We start from the raw sequence: 21313 nt of genomic DNA, 5'->3' as shown, positions 1-21313 counted from the left end.
CATCCCCAACAACCCCGTGGGTGAAGTGCTTCTTGGCTGGGAAGCCTGGGCCAGGGAACAGGATCGCTGAAGGGGGAGTGCGCAGGACTCAGGTCAGGCTGGCTGGCCTGGAAACTTGACTCCTGTGGACACACTGGACTTAATTCCATAGTAACAGGCAAGTGATGAAAAGAGGAGGCCAGCGGTGGACATGAACCATCCGCAGTCCCACTTCAGGTGACAAGGAACCAGGGTACAGGCCATGCACAAAAAGGTCGGAGGAAACGACGGAGACAGTGGACCCAGTGCGATGGGGGCCTCAGAGGGTCCCCTGCAGCGGAAGGCTGCACTGAAAGACGAGGCCGGCTTGCTTCGGTGCTCCCCGGCAAGGAGGTGCGCTCTGGAGCCCAGTGCATGACGTGTTCTGAAGACTGGCCCCGGCTTCCAATTCTCCTCCCCACGTGGTATGAGTGCCTTGAGGAATGACTCTCAGTTGTCCCGAAGACTCTGACGAGCTGGAGTCCCCAGAAAACCCCCAGTGTCATCGACACCACTGTTTGGTGTCACACACTAACGATGTCTCACAGTCACTTTACCAGATTTGTTTGAGCGACTTTTCATCAGCCCACCATGCCAGGCACCGGGCTGTTGTTTTATATGGGCTGAGCGATGGGGCAGCCAGGACGGATGGACAGAAGCTTGGGCTCCCCGGACATGCCGTCAGTCCTGCCACGATGCACGGGCTGCCGCCGGGCACAGAGATGGCTTAGCCGGTGCTTTCCAAACTGCAGGTGGGACTTACAGACACTCTTCAGGGTGCGCCTTGGATTAATACATAAAATGTACTCCCCTCTGAGATCATGGTTAAGAGATCATTCCTGAACTGGGGGCCGCCAAAGGAGGAGGCGATCCGATAACATGGCTGGTCATTGCTGAGGTCAGAACAGCTCATGCCTGTGGATGTCTGGATGTCACGCAGCTTGGACTGTGTGTCACGTGTTGGAAACACCAGACAGACGTGTGAGGCCGGGCTCAGCCCCAGCGAGCTCCTGCAGGAGATGCGGCCCCTCACTCCCCACTGACGTGGGCCACGTGTGCAGTGAGGGCGTCCACGGCACATTCTTCAGGCTGGAAATCTACATGGCCATCACCTCCTGCCAGCTGCTTGTGTCAAGGGCCATTTTGTGAATGAATGAAATAATGTCACAGAAGGCTTTACATTTTTCTGAATGACTGTCATGTCCTGGAAGGTCACAGTGGGATTTTTTTTTTCTCCCAAAACTTGTCCTGCAGTGTCAATGTCATGGAGATGCCCTTCTCAGTTCCTGCACACCACCCCCACCCCTCTGGGAAAGAACTGTACAGCAGGAGCTTAAAGGGACACGCAGGTCACCTGCCCCAGCTCCCTGCCATGGCAGGGGGCCCTGTACCTGTTAGACCTCACCAGATTCAATTTTTGAGAAGATATAACTATAACTATTTTATATTTCAGACAGCCTCCATGTGCTTTAAGACTTGTCCAAACAAAAATAAAATTCGAAATGAGATTTCAATGTCTTTAAGACATTATTTTTCTACCCACAGTTCAAGTAATGCTAAAATCATGTACTTGAAATTTTTTATTCCAAGGTTAAACACTAGAATTCCTAATCCGTGAACCTCTGGGGCAGCGATTTTCAACCCGTGTGCCACAGTAGGCACAGCACTGCGCCTCAAGAATGTTCAAAACAGTCAGGGGCACTGACCTCTCGTCCCTTAGATGGTCCAATAAAAAAGCAACGACAGCCAACACAACAATAGCCGTCCCATGGGAATGAATAGTAGCTTCCCCACTGTAGGAGAGGAGCCATCAGGGCCACTGTCACCACAAAGCTGTCCCATTAGACATCCTATTTCCGAATGTGATAATCCTCCCCTCTAAATGGACCCAACCATAAAGGAGGAGAACAGGAGCCTAGGGGCGTGACCGAGGTCACCGAGCAGCGTGAGAACCGGTGATGGGACTGGTCCGTGGAGTCCCGGATGAGTTTCGTTCTTGTCTCACTGCCCAATCTCTCCCCTTGTCCCGATTCCCAGGCCTCGTGCATCTCTGAAGTGTCACCTGAGAACCGAAGTGAGCTGGCCCAGGTGCAGGAGCGGGAGACGACAAAGTACAAGAGAGTAATTCACATCATGTTTCATTTTGTGGGCACAGCGGAATTTTTAATTATAACAATTTTACATTCCAAGGAGCCTCAATGTGCTTTACAACCTGCCCAGATGAGTCAAATTTTCCCTGGGGCCTGTTTGGCAAGGGAGATTTAAGATGAGATATAACACCTTTCAATGAAACAGCACTGATCTTCTCAGAGAGATTTCATTCCGAATCATCACACGTTTGTGGTGACGTGAACGGCCAACTCGAAGAGTGCTTCCTCAGGTGGCGTCTCCTTGGTCGCACACTGGAGCCTGACTCTGCGGGCGTGAGCTCCCCTGTCCCCATCAGGATGCCCACCCAGGTGCGGTGTCAGGTGGGCACTGGGCTTTTCGGGGCACTCACTTCCTAAGTTACATACCAGTCCAATTGCTGTGCCGGGCACCTGGCACTAATGTGATATTGTGTGCCAAGTGTAAATAAAACACAAAAAATTATTTAAGAATTAAATAAATAAGGATGGAGTCTCGAAAGCAACTTACTGGCCCAGCAGAAAGCTCTGGTCCCTTGCCTGTAAAATCAGTACCTTTCCTTCATTACACTTGTCTAACGAGGCTTGTAACGACAAATTACAAAAGTTTCCAGAATCTGCTTTTTTGAAAATCAGATGAACCAAATCACTTTGTACACATGCTAACTACGTCCAGCAGGTTTAAAGCATAAGTATAAGAAACACTGAAATATGTAATAATTATCTCGGTGAATACTATGGTTTTTTTCCCTCCAATCCTGCCCCACTTAGAGCTGAGAAAACCAAGGTGCACAACTTTCCTCGGAAGCAGGGTACTTTCTGTTCATATTTCATTCAGAGTCCTGGGTCCTCCTTTCCCCACAGACCGCCTTCCGGGGGCTGCAAGTTAAAGCACGCAGGCCCGACGCTCCGCAGGAAGCCCCTCTGCGACCCCGACCTGCGACCCAGACAGGCTCCGTCTCTCCCAGGGGCATGTCGAGGCATTTGGAATAAAGAAAAAACTTCGTGTCTAGGAATTCCGAATGGAGAACCTACTATTTTATGGATAAGGTTTGCAACGAAAGGCCTTAACAGGCTGAGGACTCTTGCCGTGTGGACATAAGAACCAAGGGCTTGCTGTTGCCCCGAATGCTGCCACCTCGAGGAGAGAACTCTCGAGAGCTCCGGGATGCGCGGGAGGCCGGTGGCTCTGCGTGGACTGGTCAGGCACGGTGAAGTCTGGATTGGATTAGCTGCAGGCAAGATGAGGTTACACAGATATTTTTTAAATGTCTCCACAGGCTGGTGATCGTGGGGTGTTAGTCAAACTATGAGATGGTCGATAGCATTTCACACGGTCAGGAATATAAATCCTATTTTTGATATTTTCCAGATCACGGTTCCTCTGGCAAGAGAGCCAGAGGGTTTCAGACCCCTAAGGTGGCTCAGTCAAGAAATTGAGATGCTGAAAGTGGCGTTGCCATGGTAACACCTAGCACACATTCCGGTGAAAACTCTTGTTTTTCAGTTTCAACAACCAAATAGATCTTAAAATAATGGTTACTCGTTTTCTTATTTGTTCTTCTTCCCTCACCTGTCCTTCCTCTCCCTTCCCTGGCTGTGGGGTCCACTGCCAAGGTCAAGGACGCGGGAGTCGGCCACTTCTAGGTGTTTATCCTTTCTCCACCGCCGGTGGCTGCGAGGCCTGGGCAACTTACTGACCTCACTCGTCCCTTCATCTAAAATAGGGACACGACCTGGACTCACTCTAGAGCATTGTTATAAGGAATACTCTGATAATACAACTGAAGAGGTTAGCACGGTCCCTGGCACACAGCTCGTGCTCGGGAACCTCGCGCTGCCCCTTCTTTCTCACTCAGACGCCATCTGCAGGGCGCCCTGCCGTGGGGCAGGCACTGTGCCGGGGAGTGACAGGAACAAGACAGGAGTCCTCGTCCTCTGGGGTCTCCCCGTCTGACAGAGCCTGGGCCCGGGGACTTTTTAACAGCTTGCAGGAATGAAGCATTGAGCATGCAAACTGCAGGAATTCAGAAAATACGCTGCCTTTGGTTTCCACATTATTACTTATTATCTTGTTATCAAGAAACACGTAGGACTGCCCACACAGGAGGCCACAGGCCCGGCACCGTGGACAGTGGCCCGATCACACGGATTCGTGATCTACTCATACAAACACCCGAAACGAGCCATTTCCATCACTGCTTTGTTTTACATGAGTGGACAAGGTGGTCGGTCTGTGTTGTGTTCTCTTGTCTGAACTAACATATGAGCAAAAACTGGCCCTCTTTGACCGCGTGGACATGTAGAAAATATACACACACGGAGTGTCATTCATCGCAAGGAAAGTACTGAGCAATGAACACATGAACAGAGAAAACTGCGGTTACCCATTTACCTGGAAAAGGTACATGTCCACACACCACACCACATGTTCCTGACACTGTTTCCAAAAACACTATCAAATGTCTCTGTGACACTTCCTGGGGTGTCCCCTGAGGCGGTTTCTTAAAACCTCACCTCGCTGTGGTGAAAGGTGGCCGACCTCCGCTAGTGGGATGAGGACCGCGGCCTGCACGCGTGTGCGCACGACCAAGCTGCGTGTCGGAGGCTTCACACTACCCACGCCTGCGACCAGCTGCACGCCTGTGACCCATCCTCGGACGACGGGGTCCGCCTCATCACAGGTGGGAGAACCTTGCTTTACTGCTGCAGGTCAAGCCCTGGGCCACGGAGCCAGGCTCCCTGCAGCCTAACTCCCAGGCTGCTCTGTCAATCACATCTCTGACCCCGCCCCCGCCTCCACCACCGCCCCACCCCCATCCAGGCCAGACTCCTGGAATCCTCTCACTGTCCCCCTCACTTCTGTCACATGCCCCTCTCACCCCGGGGTGGGCACCAGATGGACGACGTCCTCTCGTTTCTCCACCCGCACGGCCCTCCCCTTGCGGCCCTTCCGTGAGGCTTGCGCTCTGGCTCCCCGCCCCCATGTCCAACCCACCTTCACCACTCTCAGGATTCCAGTGGCCACAGTGGAATTCCAGGTCCCAGGTCGGCCCCACCTCCACCCCTCCGACACCTCACCTTCTGGGGTCCCAACCCCAGACGCCCATCGCCAGGGCTGCTTCCCCCCTGCACTTGCCAGTGTGAGGGCGGTGCTTCCCAGCCATCGCCATCCACCCCCGCAGCTCCTGTCCCCGGGCACCCCCCCAACTAGCCAGCCCCCTTCCCGGATCCAGGACGTTCTCTCGCCAGGCCGTCTCCACCTTTCTCACTCCCTTCCTCTCTCAGCTTCTGGTCCGCGGCCAGGCATCAGCATCACGACCGTCACCGCCGTGCACGGGCTGCCAGTCCCTGCGTCCTTGTCTGCACGACGCCCACTGAGCTGAACCCGCCCTGAACTCCCACTGTGCGCCTTTGTGCCTGCGCCCGCGGAGCGGAACGTGGCTCAGGGAAACACGGGAGCCAGGTTGACAGGCCTTCCTCTGGTGGCCTGGTGCTGAATTCTTCACAGCACCCAACTGAATTTCCCGCTCCATTCATCCCCCACGCTCAGGCCTGGTTGCTGACACCGCCTCCCACCTGTGCCACTGGTACCCGCCTCCTGTTACGGCACTCGAGCTGCCCGGGGTCCCTCCTCCCTGCCCGTCACACTCCACCCTCGCGGCACACCAAGCCCGCCGGCCCCTCGCCTGCAGTTTCTCACTCCGCTTCAGGCTGCGCTCCTGCTTCTGACGCTGCAGCACCAGCTGCAGACTGATGCCCGGGTGTGTCAACTTCCTTCTCTGTTGTCACTGTATCGGCAGCCACTCCACATCCCCCCCTTGACACCAGCCATGGCCCATGGTCCATGGGACAGCCACCAGCAGCACTTGCTCCTGGCAGGGAATTATCTTCAAACACTAGCAAGGAGTTCTGCTTCCCCCAAGTGCATCACAGGATGAAGGCGTTTTGTGTCTCGTGAACAGATGAACTGTCAGAGCCGGGCAGGAGCACAGACCTCACATGCGGGCTGGTAAGAACTCGAGGCTCTGAGAGGCCGTGTCGGCCTGCGAGGCTCTGTTCCAACACCCTGACGCAGAGTGGATGGGGCACGACTGGGAAAATGGTACAGCTTCTGAAAGGCTGTGCAGGTGACTGAAGGCTCTGCACTCCTGTTTCTCAGTGTTTCACAAGCCAGACAAACGCCACAGTGCAGCCTGCCAACGAACACCCGAAAGGAGGCAGGAAAGAGGTCAGTCGTCAGGAGGGCAAGAAAGTTCTGCTGAGACTCTGGGCCCTGCCCGGCTCGACCCCCGACTGGCTGGGAGCCTCAGGAGAGCACCCATCTCCACGGGCCTTGCTTCTCCCTCCAGTTAAATGCTAGGAAGTGATGGGATTGTGGCCACTCTGAAGGTCAATGTCACCTCCGCAGGAGAACGCCCTCTCCTTAGCCTACACTGCACACACATCTCATGAAAAACTCCGCTCAGTGCCTTTTTAAATTTGCTCCTCCTCTCAATTCCTTGCCTCTTCTGACATTACTTGTGAGTTGCCCAGCTCCCCTTGCTGACAGCACTGTGACTTCTCGTTCATTTTTCTCATGTTCTAACAGAAGAAATGAGCCAGCCCATCATTCTAGGTCACCTGGACAGCAGAGAAGAACAGAAGTGGACTGAACAGGTCATCAACTCTTGCTTTTCTATTCTCTAGGTCCTCCTACTCGAATGATGGTTAAATGGAAATTAACAGAAATCCAACAGATTCTACCCTGGCAGGTGGCTCAGTTAGTTGGAGCATTGTCCCATACACCAAGAGGTTGTGAGTTCAATTCCCAGTCAGGGCACACATCTAGGTTTCAGGTTTGATCCCCCTTAATGGGGCACATGGGAAGCAACCAATCAGTGTTTCTTTCTGTCTTTCTCTCCTTTTCTCTCTCTATACAATCACTAAAAAATATCTGTTCAGGGGAGGATTAAAAAAAAATCCAAGAGATTCCATTTCTTTGAAAAACCTTGACCTTGGTGCCCATCGCACCGTTGGCCTTGTAAAGTGCACTACTGACTTAGATTTAAAACCAATGATTACTACTTCGTCGGTCCTTGAGTGGTTTCCTCAAAGACTCCCTGGTTAGGAAAAGTAAGTAACCCTCAGAAACCCGAGAGCGGCAGGCCCAACAACCCTTCTGTCTCCCATTAACAAGAAAAGAACTGTTTCTGTTCTCGGATGTGTGGACCAGACTTTGAAACCCTATCTGTCACTCACTGTACTATCAGCCAATGGGCTTTGACCACGCAAACCAAGATCATTCGTTGGGCTCCCTCCTCACACAGCCACTGCCTCTCTGCAGGACCACGCAGGGGTCAGCGCTGAGCTTCCCTCCTTGTTGGACCGGACGGAGCTCCTGGGGTCTAGTACGTTGTATGAGACTGGCCCCAGTGGACCATGCGGTGTGAGCTGCCCCTGGGAATGACTGGCCGACAGAGGGAGCAGGGGGTCACATGGGGCCTGTCCCGGAGGCTGAGCTGTAAGAGGCCTTGAAGTACTCCCTGTCCCCCTCCTGGAACCCCGAGACCACCTGGTTGTACAGGAGTCTAGTCCCGCCCACGGGAAGCTGAGCAGCCACCTGGAGAAGTGCCAATGTGCCAGGGTAGCTGCTGGCCCCGCGTGTGGCCCTTTGGACCCCCCAGTGCCGCTCAGCTGCCTGCTGAACACAGGTGCAGAGTGGCCGCAGCCGACCCACAGCACCATGAGAGACAACAGGCCATCCTCGCTGTCTAGAACCATTCAGTCTGCGGTGGCTCGTCACGCTCCCCCAGCCCAGTGACTGGCGTGAGGTGAGGCCAGAACGTCCAGTGCGGTCGAGGGGGAAGAACCTGCCCGTGAGCAGGAGCTGGCGGACAAGGTGCTGCAAGCCCCTGAAGTCCAGTGAACTCCGGACCCTCGGACATCGCCGCAGTCCACCAGAGGGGCTGCGAGCCGCATACGACTTCTGACAGAAACCGCACCTCAGGTCCGACCAGCCTAACCCGGGCAGCTCTTCCTTGGGATTAGAAAAACAAACACGTGGGAAGATCTCGAAACAGGTGACTCAGCTGCCTTATTGGAAGGGACACACGTGATTTCTGCCGGGTCCGGGGCATTCTCCAGCATCTGTGCAGGATTCCCGGGCGCGCCTCCGACTGCCGTGTGCAGCCTGGCCACTGCTCTTAGCATGCGGCCTTTATGAAACGCGCTCCCTGACCCAGGACACGGCCGTCTATGAAGATGCCCGGAATACACACCAAAAACGAAGAGCCTGCTGCCCTGGGGAAAGAGAAAGCCTTTCAAACAAATTCGTTCAGGAATGTTATTTAAAAGAGTGGATGTCCACAAAACTACGTTTAGAAGTCCTCATGCTGACAGCCAAGAGACTTGGTCCTGTCGGCAATGTAGTTAAAGATGAGAAAAGATGTCCTTTTTGTCACTGTGACGTACTGGCCGCTGTGACCTGGCTCCTACTCACCTTTCCAGCACCGTCTGTAACCGCCCCACCACCACCACGTGGAACCCACAACTGGCAACTTCGTGCCTCTTGGTTATTATACCAGCTGTTCCCTCCTTTCCCTTCCAACCGCAGCTCTCCACTGCCCGGCTGCCCCCATCTGATCCCAGTGCCCTTCCCTGCTCCCTGGGACGCCACACACACGGCGTGGCCCCTGACACTCACCTCTAATTGCTCGTTACGCCTGTCTGCTTGGCAAGGCTCGAGGCTCCTCAAGCGGGGCCTTCACTTCGGTATTCAAAGTGCCCAGCCCCGGGCTGACATATAATGAGTGCTGAATGACTGTCTCCTGAGGGGAACATACTACACATCTGTCCAATTAGCTGCATGATATGTTCACTTGGATGAATCAAGGGCATTTTAAGTGAAACTGTCCAGAATGGACGTCTTGATTATACCCCCAAATGTAAAACTCCCAGTTTGAGGAAATGCGCCTCCGCCCACCCAGACACCCACCTGGAAACCAGGGCGCTGGCTGAGCCTCACGCCCCTCCCCCCAGCACCCCGCCTGCTCCCCCACCTCCCCGCCTCCCAGCTCTTCTGCCACCACCACCTCTCTGCGAGCCTGACTACACAACTTCCTAAATTGTTTCCCATTTCTGCTTTAGTCCCTTTCGAGAACGTTCTCCAAGCAGCCACCAGAACACTGTCAATGTGCAAACCAGGTCAGTCACTCCCCTCTCCAGCGCCCCACCCATGCGGCTGCCCATTACGCAGAGAACAGCATGCGCCCCCCTTACCCCACCTCTGCGGCCTGGGACCTGCCTCCCGCCTGTCTTGCATCCTAGTCAAACGGGCCCTGGGCATGAGGTCACTCGGAGGGCTCCCACCCTGTCCATTCAGCACTGCAGGCCCATGGCCTCTGTCCTGTCCTCGCTGGACACTGTGCCCAGCCATCGCATCGAATGGAGCAGCCGCTCACACTCCCCGCACCCTCCGCAGTCATTTGGGTCAGGGGACCTTATCTCTTTCCTCCACAGCACTTCCCACCGCGTCAACTAGTTTGCCTGTGTTTACGGGATTCTTGCATGCCTCCCTCTGAAGGTCACCACCTTCAGGGCGAGACTCCTCCGGGCCACATGCCCATTGTGTGTCGTCCAGCTTTAGAACTGCTGGGCACAGAGCAGGTGGTGGGGAAACACACAGCGAGTGCAGGACTGACCACAGGGCACAGGACAGGGGCCTGAGCGCAGCTGTGCTGGGAATCCCTGCGGGCTCCAGCGCTCGACGGGACGGAAAAACTGGGGCCAGGCTTTTCAAGATTCCGGGGGACGCAGCACCCACAAAGGAAGGAGCGGTCACGCAGAACCTGCACGGTCACACAACAACGTCATGAGGCGGCCAGTCTTAGCATCATCACTACTTTACAGACGCGGGAAAGACTACGAACGCGGAGTGGCTTGCCCGCACTGACCACGCACAACACCTGCGACCCACAGAACCAGGCTCTGTTCTGGGTGTGGCCGACTCCCCACACGCAGCCCACGCGGGTCCCATGAGCTCCCGTGGCTCCGAGTGTTTCCCAGAAGAATTCAACCGACATTCTGACTTGGACTCCAGAGGTTTATACCAGACCACACGTTTCACTGAATCATCCCCTCAGGGGACCGTTTATATCACAATACAGGGTGAAGGCGGGTGGGGGACGCTCCCCGAGTCTCATTCTACCAGACAGGCGTCTGCAGGGGTGAGTTCTTACGGAAGCTTTGGGTGACAGTTAGGAGAGCGGCTTCCTGCAACTTCTGCCATGAGGAGACTCTTACCTCGGAATTCCAGGCCTCGCAGCTGAAAGGTGACGAGCCCGTTTCCGATTTCGATCAGGTGAACAAAGGCGTTGAGGTAATCTGAAGCCAGGATGAAGCAGTCGCCGGAGCTGTAGTTCCCCCACCGGCCGAGCACCAAGTCCCCGCAGAGGGACTCCTGGAGGGACCTCGTCAGGTGCTCATAGAAGATGGAGTTGAGGTTGTTGTCATCGTTCCCTGCAGAGGGAACAAGCAGGACTCAGGCCTAGGAGGCAGAGCTGACATCTGATCAAGGCTAAGTCGGACTTTTTGGGTCCTTGGTCCCTTTTACTGGATTTTGTGAGACCCTGCTACTTTTTTCTTTGTACATTTTCTAGGTGATGTCATCTACACAGACGGACTGAATCGGAGTCTAAATGCAGAACACTCACAGATTCTGTGTCCCGTTGACGTAACTGGTCTGACCTGTGCACATACTTGTCTGCTTACCTTCCCCCGTATGTCCCTAACGCTCCTCACCTCCCACGTGTCCACGTGGGGGCCCCTTCCTATTCCCCATCTCAGCGAACGGCACCGACATCCAGTCAGCTATAACCCAGGGACCTTCGTTCCCACGCCGTCACACCCAGGCCTCTATTTCACGTTCTTCTGATATTTTTTCGCATCTTCTACCTTTCTCCGCTGTCATTACCTCCGCCTTCTTCCAAGGCACATGGCTTCCCAAGGGGACTGGCACAGCAGTCAGGTGGTTAACCTGCGAATCTTCAGGGACCTTATCTAATGGATTTTCTGCGCCAGAGACGGGATCAGCTCTTCGAACTGCACAGGTGGGTGGGCTGCCCAGGACTGCCCAGGCCCGTGACTGAAAGCCCATAGTGGTTTCTCACTGCTCCTAATGCGAAGATGAGACTTCTTTCCTGTGTGACTCGCATGCCCACCACTCCTGAGCCCCGGAGACGCTGGTCTTCCTGCCTGGCGTGCTCTTCCTCTCCTCTCTGCTCTTAAGGCTGCTAGGGATTCCAGCCCGCAGCTCCATCACCGCGCCAGGAGCCTTCCGACCACTCGTCCCGGCCGCGTCCCGGTCACCGCCTCTCACCACCGTGCTCCTCTGCTTTGGGGGCCCTCGTCACAGTCAGGATGTGACACTTTGCTTTTGTGTGTGTGTGTGTGTGTGTGTGTGTGTGGTTTTATGGTTATTTGATTAACAGCCGATTTCTCCAATGTACCATTAAGTGAAGAAAGACATATCTATGTCTAGTTTCCTTATTTTTATAATATATCCGAATACTGAGAGGTACCTAACACACAGTAGGGACTAACTAAATACCTGCTGAATAACAGATAACAGCACAGACTGTGCGGTTTCCTTAAGAGAAATTTTGTTTCTAAGAACAAACCTATCAAGTAACTCTAGGATTTTTCTCTTTGTAATCAAACTCAGTATAATTTATACCCAGTAAATAGCTCTATTTGCTACCACATAGACAAATATTGTTAGTATTATATATCACATACAAATGCATATTATATATTATAAATATATAAATTATATTGCATATAGGTGCCATTTATTGTTTTAAAATTATGTATCTACCGCTGAGATTTACTGAGAAATAATTTATGCAGAGGAAAATTCACCCTTTTTTTAGTGTGTAATCCTGTGAGTTTTAAAAAGTGCATGTGGCCACGCAAGCCCCCCTAGCTAATGCGTTTGTGGTCCCCCCAGACTGTGGAAGACAGCCGCGGTTGCTCTGTCTCACGCTGTGCACGGGTCCTTGGCAGGTGCTACAGAGGGTTGATCCACTCATCAGTTTAAGCACATCTGGGTTGTTCCCAGTTCGGGTGATTATGCGTAAATCCACTAAACATGTTCATGACTGGAACTCTGTGGGCCGTGGTCGTTTCCCTTTGTCTTGGGCAAGTCCTTGGGAGTGGGACTGTGGGACTGCGGGACTGTGGGACTGCGGGACTGTGGGACTGCGGGTCTCCGACGTGGCTGTAGCACTTCCATCACCTCCCTCCACAGTGACCGAGAGGCCGGCCATTCGGCTGCCTCGCCTGTTTAATTTTAGCTGTTCGGATCGGGTGGGCGACTGACCCAGGGAAGACTGAAGGACAGATACAGCACAGAAGATGAAATGATAGGATGCCCTGCTTTGCCGTGGCAGTCTGGGGGGTGCACATCTGGGGGTGTGGAATCTGGGGTTCATGGTGTGTTCCCTTCATTTCCCTGCTGGGCCCGGACCCCTTTTGCTCCTTCCATGTCTCATGATGAAGGGTTGGGACTTTTTTGAGAAGACAATAAACTGGGAAGGCACCCTGCTTTGGGTCCTGTGGGTGCAGGAAGTGCTGGAGGAGCTGGGAGAAGAGTTAGCATTCAGGTCTTTTATTTTAGGAGAATCTTTACTTTGGGGAGTAAATTCTGATGGGAAGTCCAAGAAGTGTAAAGTGGCTGAGAAGAGGAAGCCGCAGGCTCCGGTTGGCTGCAGGCCATCTGTGGAGGTGGGACAGAGAATCAGGGAGACCCGAGACAGACTGCGGATATGAACTGAGTCCTCCTGCTCCACCTGGGAACCGACACGTGATTAAGGGTCGGAAAGGCGAGGGCCGGCCTCGGGGGCTCCTTCACAAAGTGCACTGACCCACGTCCACGGGACTCAGCGGCAACGCTATCAAACTGGGAATACTGTTGCTAGGCATTCACGACCATCGAAAGCTGAATCGAAATCAGTACATTTATAACCTAATTATGATTAATGGAAAGAAATAAACTGTTCTGTGGGCTGAGGCAAGTCACACGGTGTAATGAAGAATCAGTGTGCTTAATTTTCTATGTAGATGAAGCCTGCCTGACCTCCGTTCTATTCATTTTCTATGATAATTAAGCACACACTCTGAGACACTAATTAGAGATTACTTTCAGTCTCCGGCAGTTTTAAAGAAAGGGCCTGAATGAGAAAATTAACTTTTGCTTAATTGTTTAAACTGTTTGATGCTTAAATAAAACAAAACAATTTAATCCAACAAAAGTGGAGATCCTCTCAGAACACACTGACCGCACATCTGCATAATTAGATTCAAACAACACAAAATTATGAATAATTAAAGGCACAGTGCACTTCTGACACTGTCCATTTGTCTAACATCAGCGTCCCCGCAATGTCGGGAGGTGCGGAGCTGCACTCGAGGGGTGTCTGTAGTGTCCCCACGTTCCACTGACATAAAGTTCGACAAAAAAAATAAATAAATCTGTCTCTCCAGGTATTTTCCAATTTCAACTGATGACTTCAAATTAATCATGTACATGCAATTCAGATATGGATAATGAGCACAATACAATTCTTCCTAAACAAGATTCCTGCCACTGGGGAGAGTGGGGTGGATAAAAATAGAGGAGTTCAAATTTGCATTCTGATATGAGGGAAAAAAGAGGTAGAATGATGAAAAATGAGATAGATCATAGAAAGAAAAAAGTAAAATAATTCTCTAGCAGGTAAATGAATGGAATTTCTGAACCCTTCTGGTTCCTGGATCTTGGACTGTGGGAAGGCTTGCCTTTACGGACAAACCACCATCCTACGCAACTGATGTTTTTCCAAAGAAATTTTACTGAAAGACCAAGGTTTATAGCCTGCATTTGATGTCTATCATGCAAAAATGAACAGGTCTTCTTCATGAACAGAGGCGTTCAGTATTGAATCAATTCTTTTTGTGTGTTTGGGTGTGCGTGCATATTTTTATTTTTTTAATTTATTTTTACTGTATTTTTCCATTGCTATTTATCCCCCTTATACCATCCTCTACCTCCACCCATACCCCTCCGCAATCCCCACATTGCAGTCCACGTCCATGAGTCCTTTTTCCTTGCTGCTCGATGCCTGAATCAATTCTAAATAACAGATGAATTCACTCTAAACCATATGGATAAGCTTGCCAAGTCTGATAGCTTACGCAGCTATCTTTACAGTGAGCATATTTACCAAGATGTATGTTGTCTCCACAGTAACTTAACTCCTTTGTTGGGTTTCTATGTAACAAAATAAACAGTTTTAATAAAAGGGAAGAAAGATAAGTTCTTACCTGGATCCTTCTCGATCTGGACCACCAGTCTCGTGTTGGAGTTATCCATGCGCTTGGTGCTGGAAGGGCCACAAACAGTGAAAAGCAGGGTTAGATCCCGAGTGAGGAGCGGGTTTCCCGCATCGGCGTGTGAGTGGGAAAGGAAGGGGACGGGCAGCTCACGAACAGCACGGGAGCACGGCAGCTGCAACGGGACAGAGCTGCAGAGAGAGGGGTCTCGTGGGACAGGAGAGAGGGACGTGCACAGAAATGCAGGGAGACAAGAGACAAAGCGGTGTCAGGATGAGGGTGCGTCTGTGCGTCTCATCCGTTCGGAACGCCGGGCCCCAAAATTACAAGTGAAGTACTGGGACTGCCAGTGGACTGTCCCTCACGGTCAGAACAGGACGGCCGGGCACACACAGGCGCTTTCTTTTCAAACTGACTCCGGAAAATCATGGCGGGCGGGCCACACCTCCACCACTTGCTCTCAGGAGTTGGGGGGATTCTTACCAGCCTGTCTTAGGTTGAACCACAAAAATATAAACAGCTCCCACCAACGTAGGAGATGGATTGCAGGTAGCCACGGTAACAAGTGGCCACCAGAACCAGCTTTGAACCTCTTCAGCTGTGACAAGTCACCTCAGTTCACAGCTGTTGTAAACTGGCCCATCCATGGGGGCCATTGCTTCCCAGAGCCATTGGGCAAGGGGTCCCCCAAGTCACTGCCTGTGCCAGTGGGGTCACTCAGCTGGTGTTTCTAAAACTTCACTGGCCCTTGAATTCTGCCTGTCCCCCAACCCCGTATGAGGGCCACGGTCTGCTCTGCTCACACAGCCTGTGCCTGACCAGAGCAGTCTTCTGAGTTCACATGCGTGGCGGCTCGTCATCCTTTGAGGGATGACATGTGAAACTGAGGCCGACCACAGGAAGCTGGCGATACTCAGCTAGTAACGACCTTATTATAAAAACGGCAATTTCATAGGGCTAAACCGAAGCCATTAAGAATGGGCTTCCCCTAGAAATAGATCATTGAACAAGGGTTCCATACAAGTTTGGACATAAGGAGGGTCCTGTAATAATTGTGAAAAACCCAACAATCTTCATATGCCCGTCCCTGCCCCTGCGGTGTCCCTTGGCCCTGTGCAGTTTCCTGTGCTCTGACCCCACTGGCCTTCCACGTGACCACCTGCTCCTGGCACCCCTCCCCCCTCCCCTCCTCCACACCAGACCTGCTGCCCGGTCCTCTCCTCCCCCTCCAGCCCCACCCTCCTTTCCTCCCTGGCTCCTCTCACCCCCCCAGCCCCGCTCAGGGCTCACTCCCCGGGGGACGCCTTCCCCCGGGCCTGCTCCTGGGGAGACCACGTGCGCTTTCACACAAGGTACCTCTCGTCCTGGTTAATATCACTAACAACGACGACATGATTATATGTCTAATTATGCCTATTTATCATTATGCCTATTAGTTAATTACATCTAATTATTATTATGTCTAATTATAGTGCAGTAAGTAGCTCTTACTTGTGTGAGTACTTCACATGCATTAATTCATTAAACCCTCACAGCTACCTCTGGAAGTAGGTGTTTCTCACGGGGAAGGAATCGGGAGACGCAATGAGTAAGTGAAGTGCCCAAGGTCACAGAGCTCACAGGTGGCAGGGCCAGGCGTTGAACCCAGGTAGGTGGACCCTGGAGCCCCTACTCCGCACCAGGCCATGCATTTCTTTGTGTGATTATTCGATTTTATCTGCCTCTGACACCAGACCGTCGGTAGCATGAGGGCAAGCTCTTGGCTCACAGCTGGCACACAGTACTCACTCAGCAAGTATTTGCTGAATGAATAACTGCAGATTCGAAGGCCATGCTGCTGCTCCTGCAGTTTTTTTCTCTCATGACAGTTGCTAAGAAGAAGCTGCCGGTAGATTACATTTAAACCCGGATGTTGACACAAGTGCACAGTTTAACGAAGGACAAACCCTTTTTGGTGATGGTGCGAAGGAGAAACCTTAGGCCGAGGGTTTGATGCCCAGTCCAGGCTCAAAGGGGAGGCAACGAACTGATGTTCGTCCCTCACATCGATGTTTCTCTCTCTCTGTCCTTTCCTCTCTCTCTAAAATCAATAAACACACCCTCGGGTGATGATGGAAAGATACCTAGATGCAACCATAATCTGAATAAATGGAAAAGTTTGTTTTCTGGAAAACGGTGTTCTCTTTCCTCGTCCCTGCCGGATATTTGAGAAGGATCTGGGAATCTCCGACTGAGCGCCGCGGGGAAGGCTCCGACCGGGGTAGGGAGGACGAGCATCCGCGACAACGCGGGCCGTCGGCCCCGGCACGCCATCCGTTACCGCCTGCCTCACGTGTCCCCCGAAATCCCCGCAGATCGGCTCTGCAAATTAAAGAGCCCAGGGGGGCAGAAAATAAAGCAAACAACAAAGTTCTTTTTAATGAAGGCCAAAATCCCATGCCGACACAGTCCCTAAGCGGAATTTTAATTTCACCTTAAGACCTAGGACAAATGGAATTTTCAGCAGCGGAATAAACAATTTTTAAAGTGGGACTGAGCCAAAAGTCATTTACCAAACTCCTTCGGGAATTCAAACACCTTCTAAAATGATGTTAACGGGGAAGCTATCTTCCCAAAAGGCTGTGAAATGCAGAGTGCTAAACTCCGACCAGCAATAGCTAAGTCAGCTCAGCTGCCTGTGCACCCCGAGGCCTCCGGCTCGGCCCCACACACACTAAGAAGGTGACCTGTCAGCCATGCCGGGTGATCTGAGCCTTTCCCCAGTGCTTTCCTCCTGTAAACTTGGCGCTTACCACTCAAAGGTGCTAATTAGCTCAGTAATTGGATTTCTGCCATAACTGTCCTCTTGCACGAACGTCAATTCTGCTGCTCAAAGAGGCAGCGGGGGCTGGTATGCCAGTGCCCAGTGTCGGGGGCAGTGGAGCGCTGGTCCGTGTCAGGGGCCCGCTGCACGTGCCCTTCCCACCACCCTCCCGCAGCCCTCGCTCAGGTCAGTGTGAATGCAGACAGCAAAGCTCCGTCCCTCCCTACAAACTCTGCTTTCCCCGATCCTGATCCAGCTCTTCAAGGCAAGCACCTTCTCTCTTACATGGTTTCATCTGAGGAATGTACATAATTTAACAGTAAGTTATTTAATTATATTGTTTCAAATTCCTGTTTGTCAGCACACACAGACTGTTGCCAATGAAGCATTCTCATTTTTAAAACAAATTTTTAATTAATTTTTTTGGAGCAAGAGAGAGGAATAGAGAGAAACATCAATTTGTTGTTCTATTTATTTATGCACTCATTGGTCAATTCTGACCAGGGAATCGAACCCACAACCTTGGAGTATTGGGACGATGCTCTAACCAACTGAGCTACCTGGCCAGGCAGAAGTACTCCAGAGTCTTGATGGGGGAGCGTGACAGGCGGGAGTCAGGACCCTGATGGTGCCTGCTCACTGGCAACCCCGACACAGAGTTATAAATGGACTGCAGTTCTGTTCCCAGGGCAAGACCAACTTGGTGGAATCTGGACAACGAGGAAACAGAGCGTAAACAGAAAAACGCTGTCACCACTTAAGTGAATAAATACGCAAGGTTCATCGGTTTGTGTTTCACCTCCGGTTCTCGCCGCCTCTGCCAACCCCATCTGTTCTCCCAAGGCCAACGGTGCTCGTCCGGCTGCTGAGTCACCGGGCCCTTCAGGACGACCAGGCGTAAGAGAAACTTCCCGAGGGTTCAGTGGACCTCCAACCTCGAGAGCACCTGGTTCTCTGGAGCCTTAGGGGCAGCTGTCTGGACTCCCAGACTGAAGGAGGGATGTCCTTGTCGATGCGGCCACCACGATGGGCCAGGGCTTTGGCTCTCTTCAGATCTGCCCTTGGAGGCCGCAGCGCTCAGATCTACTCGGCCGCCCTTTCTTCCAGACCAGCAGGTGTTCTTTGGGTGACCATGGGTGTTCGCCTTCTCCTGAACTTTGGATTGAATTCCTCAGTACCTTAAAGGTTTTAAGAAAGTCCTTAGCTTTTTTCTTTGTTTTATCCATTTTTCTTTACTGCCCTCAGTAGGAAAGGTTGGTCTTGACGACCTCACATGTCCCAACAAAAAACTTAGCCAGGAGGAATTACAAAAAGGGGGGATTTTTAAACAAGATTTTGATTATTTATTATTAGAGAAAGGGAGGGAGAGGGAGAGAAACATCAATGTGTTGCTGCCTCTCGTGCACCCCCTACTGGGGACCTGACCCACAACCCAGGAATGTGCCCTGACTGGGAATCGAACAGGCAACCCTTTGGTTTGCAGGCAGCAGGAATTCTTTCTAATTGCCTAATATATAGGGCAGGGCAAGAGTAGGTTTACAGTTGTGGGTACACAAAGCAAAGTTCACTGTTGTACTATTATTTAACAATTATTGTACTGTTTTCTAGGCAAATAACTGTCAGCCAGTTTTGCTCCGTCCTGTACATTGTGCGCCTCAGTGTTCCATGGGCACCAGAGAAGGCACGTCCCACTGTCTGCACAGGCCTTTCTGCATGTGCGTGCATTCCGTAATGCACGCCAGAGCCACCTCGGCTACCTGACCCCATCTTCTGTCTCTTTCCACACGTTTTTGTCACTTGGTTGGTCATCCACTGCGAAGAGCTGCACTCCCTTCCACTAATGGGTTCCACTTCTCATCCGAGTTCCTTTCATTGTTTCTTTACAGGTTTTTCTGAGTTAATAGGTAACATTTATAGGTTGTATCATCATTGTGAATTTTGGCCTTTCCTATAACAAGTGTTCTTGGTCCTACTGATTTGTACCCCAATTCATCTGTGTTTAATACTAAACCAAAACCTCTGCTTTGTTTGCATTTGAGGAACATTTTCACCGGTTCTTTTATTTTCAGCTTTTCTGGGTCAACATGTTTTAGCTGGTCTTCGCATTTGGTGTCCAAATAGATGTCTTCGATCATATTCTGTTATCACAGTTTATGTTATTATCTCATTTTATTGTTTCTTTGAATCCTGAACAAGTTGCATTGTGGTCTGATTATGAAATCATAAAGAAAATATGATAAAGGCATAAATCATAAGACAATATCACAAATTTGTTGGGAAAGATTTAAAAACAAATAAAAGAGGTGATTTCCTATAAAAGTAAAACATACTAAAATGAACTCATGAAGAAAGAAAAAAGAGGAATACGCCCATAACTATTATCACGGAACACAGAATCAGCAGTTCAATAACTACCCACACGTAGGAAAATAAAAACTCTAACAAGAGTGATTCACAAAAGAAGAAGAAAGATGAAGGAAAATGAAGAGGAAGAGGTGGAACGAAGAAGGGGAGGGACAGGAAGGGACAGCACGTGCAGCCACGTGGGGGAGGGGCATTCCACGTGGGGGGAGGGGCATTCCACGTGGGGGGAGGGGCATTCCACGTGGGCCATGCCACCCTGGGGAGGGGAAGCCCTCGGAAGCTGCACTGTCGTGTGTGTGGAAATGTGGGTTTGTTTTAGTTGATTGCAGTCCTGACTGGTTTGGTTCCCAAGCTGAAGGATTTGTGTTGCTCATCGATTTTTTAAAATCCCTATTATTTTCTCTTGAAATTATGTTTCTCCCAACTTGTTCTGTGCCTTGTTCCAGAAACTCCTCCTGGACTCCTCGCTGGCATCTTCCATTCTGTCCTCCATGCCTCTTCACCTTCCTGAGACAGCTGCCGCGTCTTTAGCTTCCTCTGTTGGATTCTGGTCAGTTTTCTTAGATTACTTCCTGGTCAACTTGTATTTAGTTGATCATTTACTGTATATATTATATTATACATCTAGTGACTACATGAATTTCTTTTTATAGGCTCTATTTATCATTTTTTCATAGTATTTGACCTTATGGTTTTATTTCTTTTTATACGACTTTTCATTCATTCTGAATGTACATCAGATTTGATTGTTTAATCATCTGGAGCTTCGGACGGTCTCGATCTGTCGGTTAAGCTGTTTGCTGGCCGTCGCTCACAAAGAATGCTTTTCCCTGTGTTCTGCAGTATTGGACTGAACGCTCACTCCAGTGGGTGTTTAACTGTGGGTTCCTGGAAGGTCTGGCCCTTAAAAATAACCTTGCGCTTGCTTCTGTCGGTCACTCTCGGGGTTTCGGAGACCAGCGCCACCTGAATGCTGCTTTCTCAACCAGACGTGGCGGTGGCCTTTTGATCCATGCGGGCACGTGCATGGTGGGGACGTCCCCTGCCTGTGTTGGGCACTCGCCCTCTCCCGAGTGGGAAGCCCGATGAGGAAGTCTCAGTCCGAATGCCCGCTTCTGCAGGGCCCACCACCTAGCCTGCCGTGGGCTGCCACATCTCAGCCCCGGGTGCCCGAGACCTACGACCCCGGCCACCTCCCGGGACCACAGCCGTGGGTGGACCTGCTGTTTTCTGCTCCCTCTCCGTTCCTGGTCCTCGGGAATCTTCAGGCTTTCTTGCTGTGCTCACACAGGGATTGAGAAGAAACTTCGCTGCCGATCATTTCTGGGCACTGCTAACAGCAGTAACAGTGCTAAGCTTTCTCTAATCTGCTATATCTCTAGAAAGAAAAATTTCTGAGCCCAAGTTTCCTGAAGGAAATACATACTACAGTTATACAATGCATTTTTAGATGGAAAAACTGAATCCAACCCTGCTCTCTTCATCTCCTGCTCTCAAGGCCTGCCCAGCTTCCCCCGCCCTCTGCACAAGGACCCGAACAAGGCGGACCTGCCGCCAGCCTTTTCCTTTGTTTGTATTATTCCCTCAGCTCTTCTCTGGTCTGCTCGACTCTCTGCAGAGAAACCATAAACACAGCCAGTGAGTGCACTGT

At 51.4% G+C, this 21313-nt stretch overlaps 1 protein-coding gene across 2 annotated transcripts in view; it reads right to left on the bottom strand.

The window, feature by feature from the left end:
- Positions 1-21313, bottom strand: part of PCNX2 (pecanex 2) — a 197055-nt gene that overhangs the window by 28357 nt on the left and 147385 nt on the right. For both annotated transcript variants that reach the window (XM_053667311.1, XM_053667312.1), the window contains exons 24-25: positions 14487-14545; positions 10428-10643 (exon numbers count right to left, since the gene is read on the bottom strand). In XM_053667311.1, the coding sequence (XP_053523286.1) occupies positions 10428-10643; positions 14487-14545 (275 nt within the window). The remainder of the gene's footprint in view (positions 1-10427; positions 10644-14486; positions 14546-21313) is intronic.

Source organism: Artibeus jamaicensis, unplaced genomic scaffold (assembly GCF_021234435.1).
Source record: "Artibeus jamaicensis isolate MK-2021 breed Jamaican fruit bat unplaced genomic scaffold, CSHL_Jam_final contig_467, whole genome shotgun sequence".
Taxonomy (NCBI): domain Eukaryota; kingdom Metazoa; phylum Chordata; class Mammalia; order Chiroptera; family Phyllostomidae; genus Artibeus; species Artibeus jamaicensis.
The sequence above is the reverse complement of the archived record's forward strand: the minus strand, read 5'-3'. Positions and strand labels throughout refer to the sequence as shown.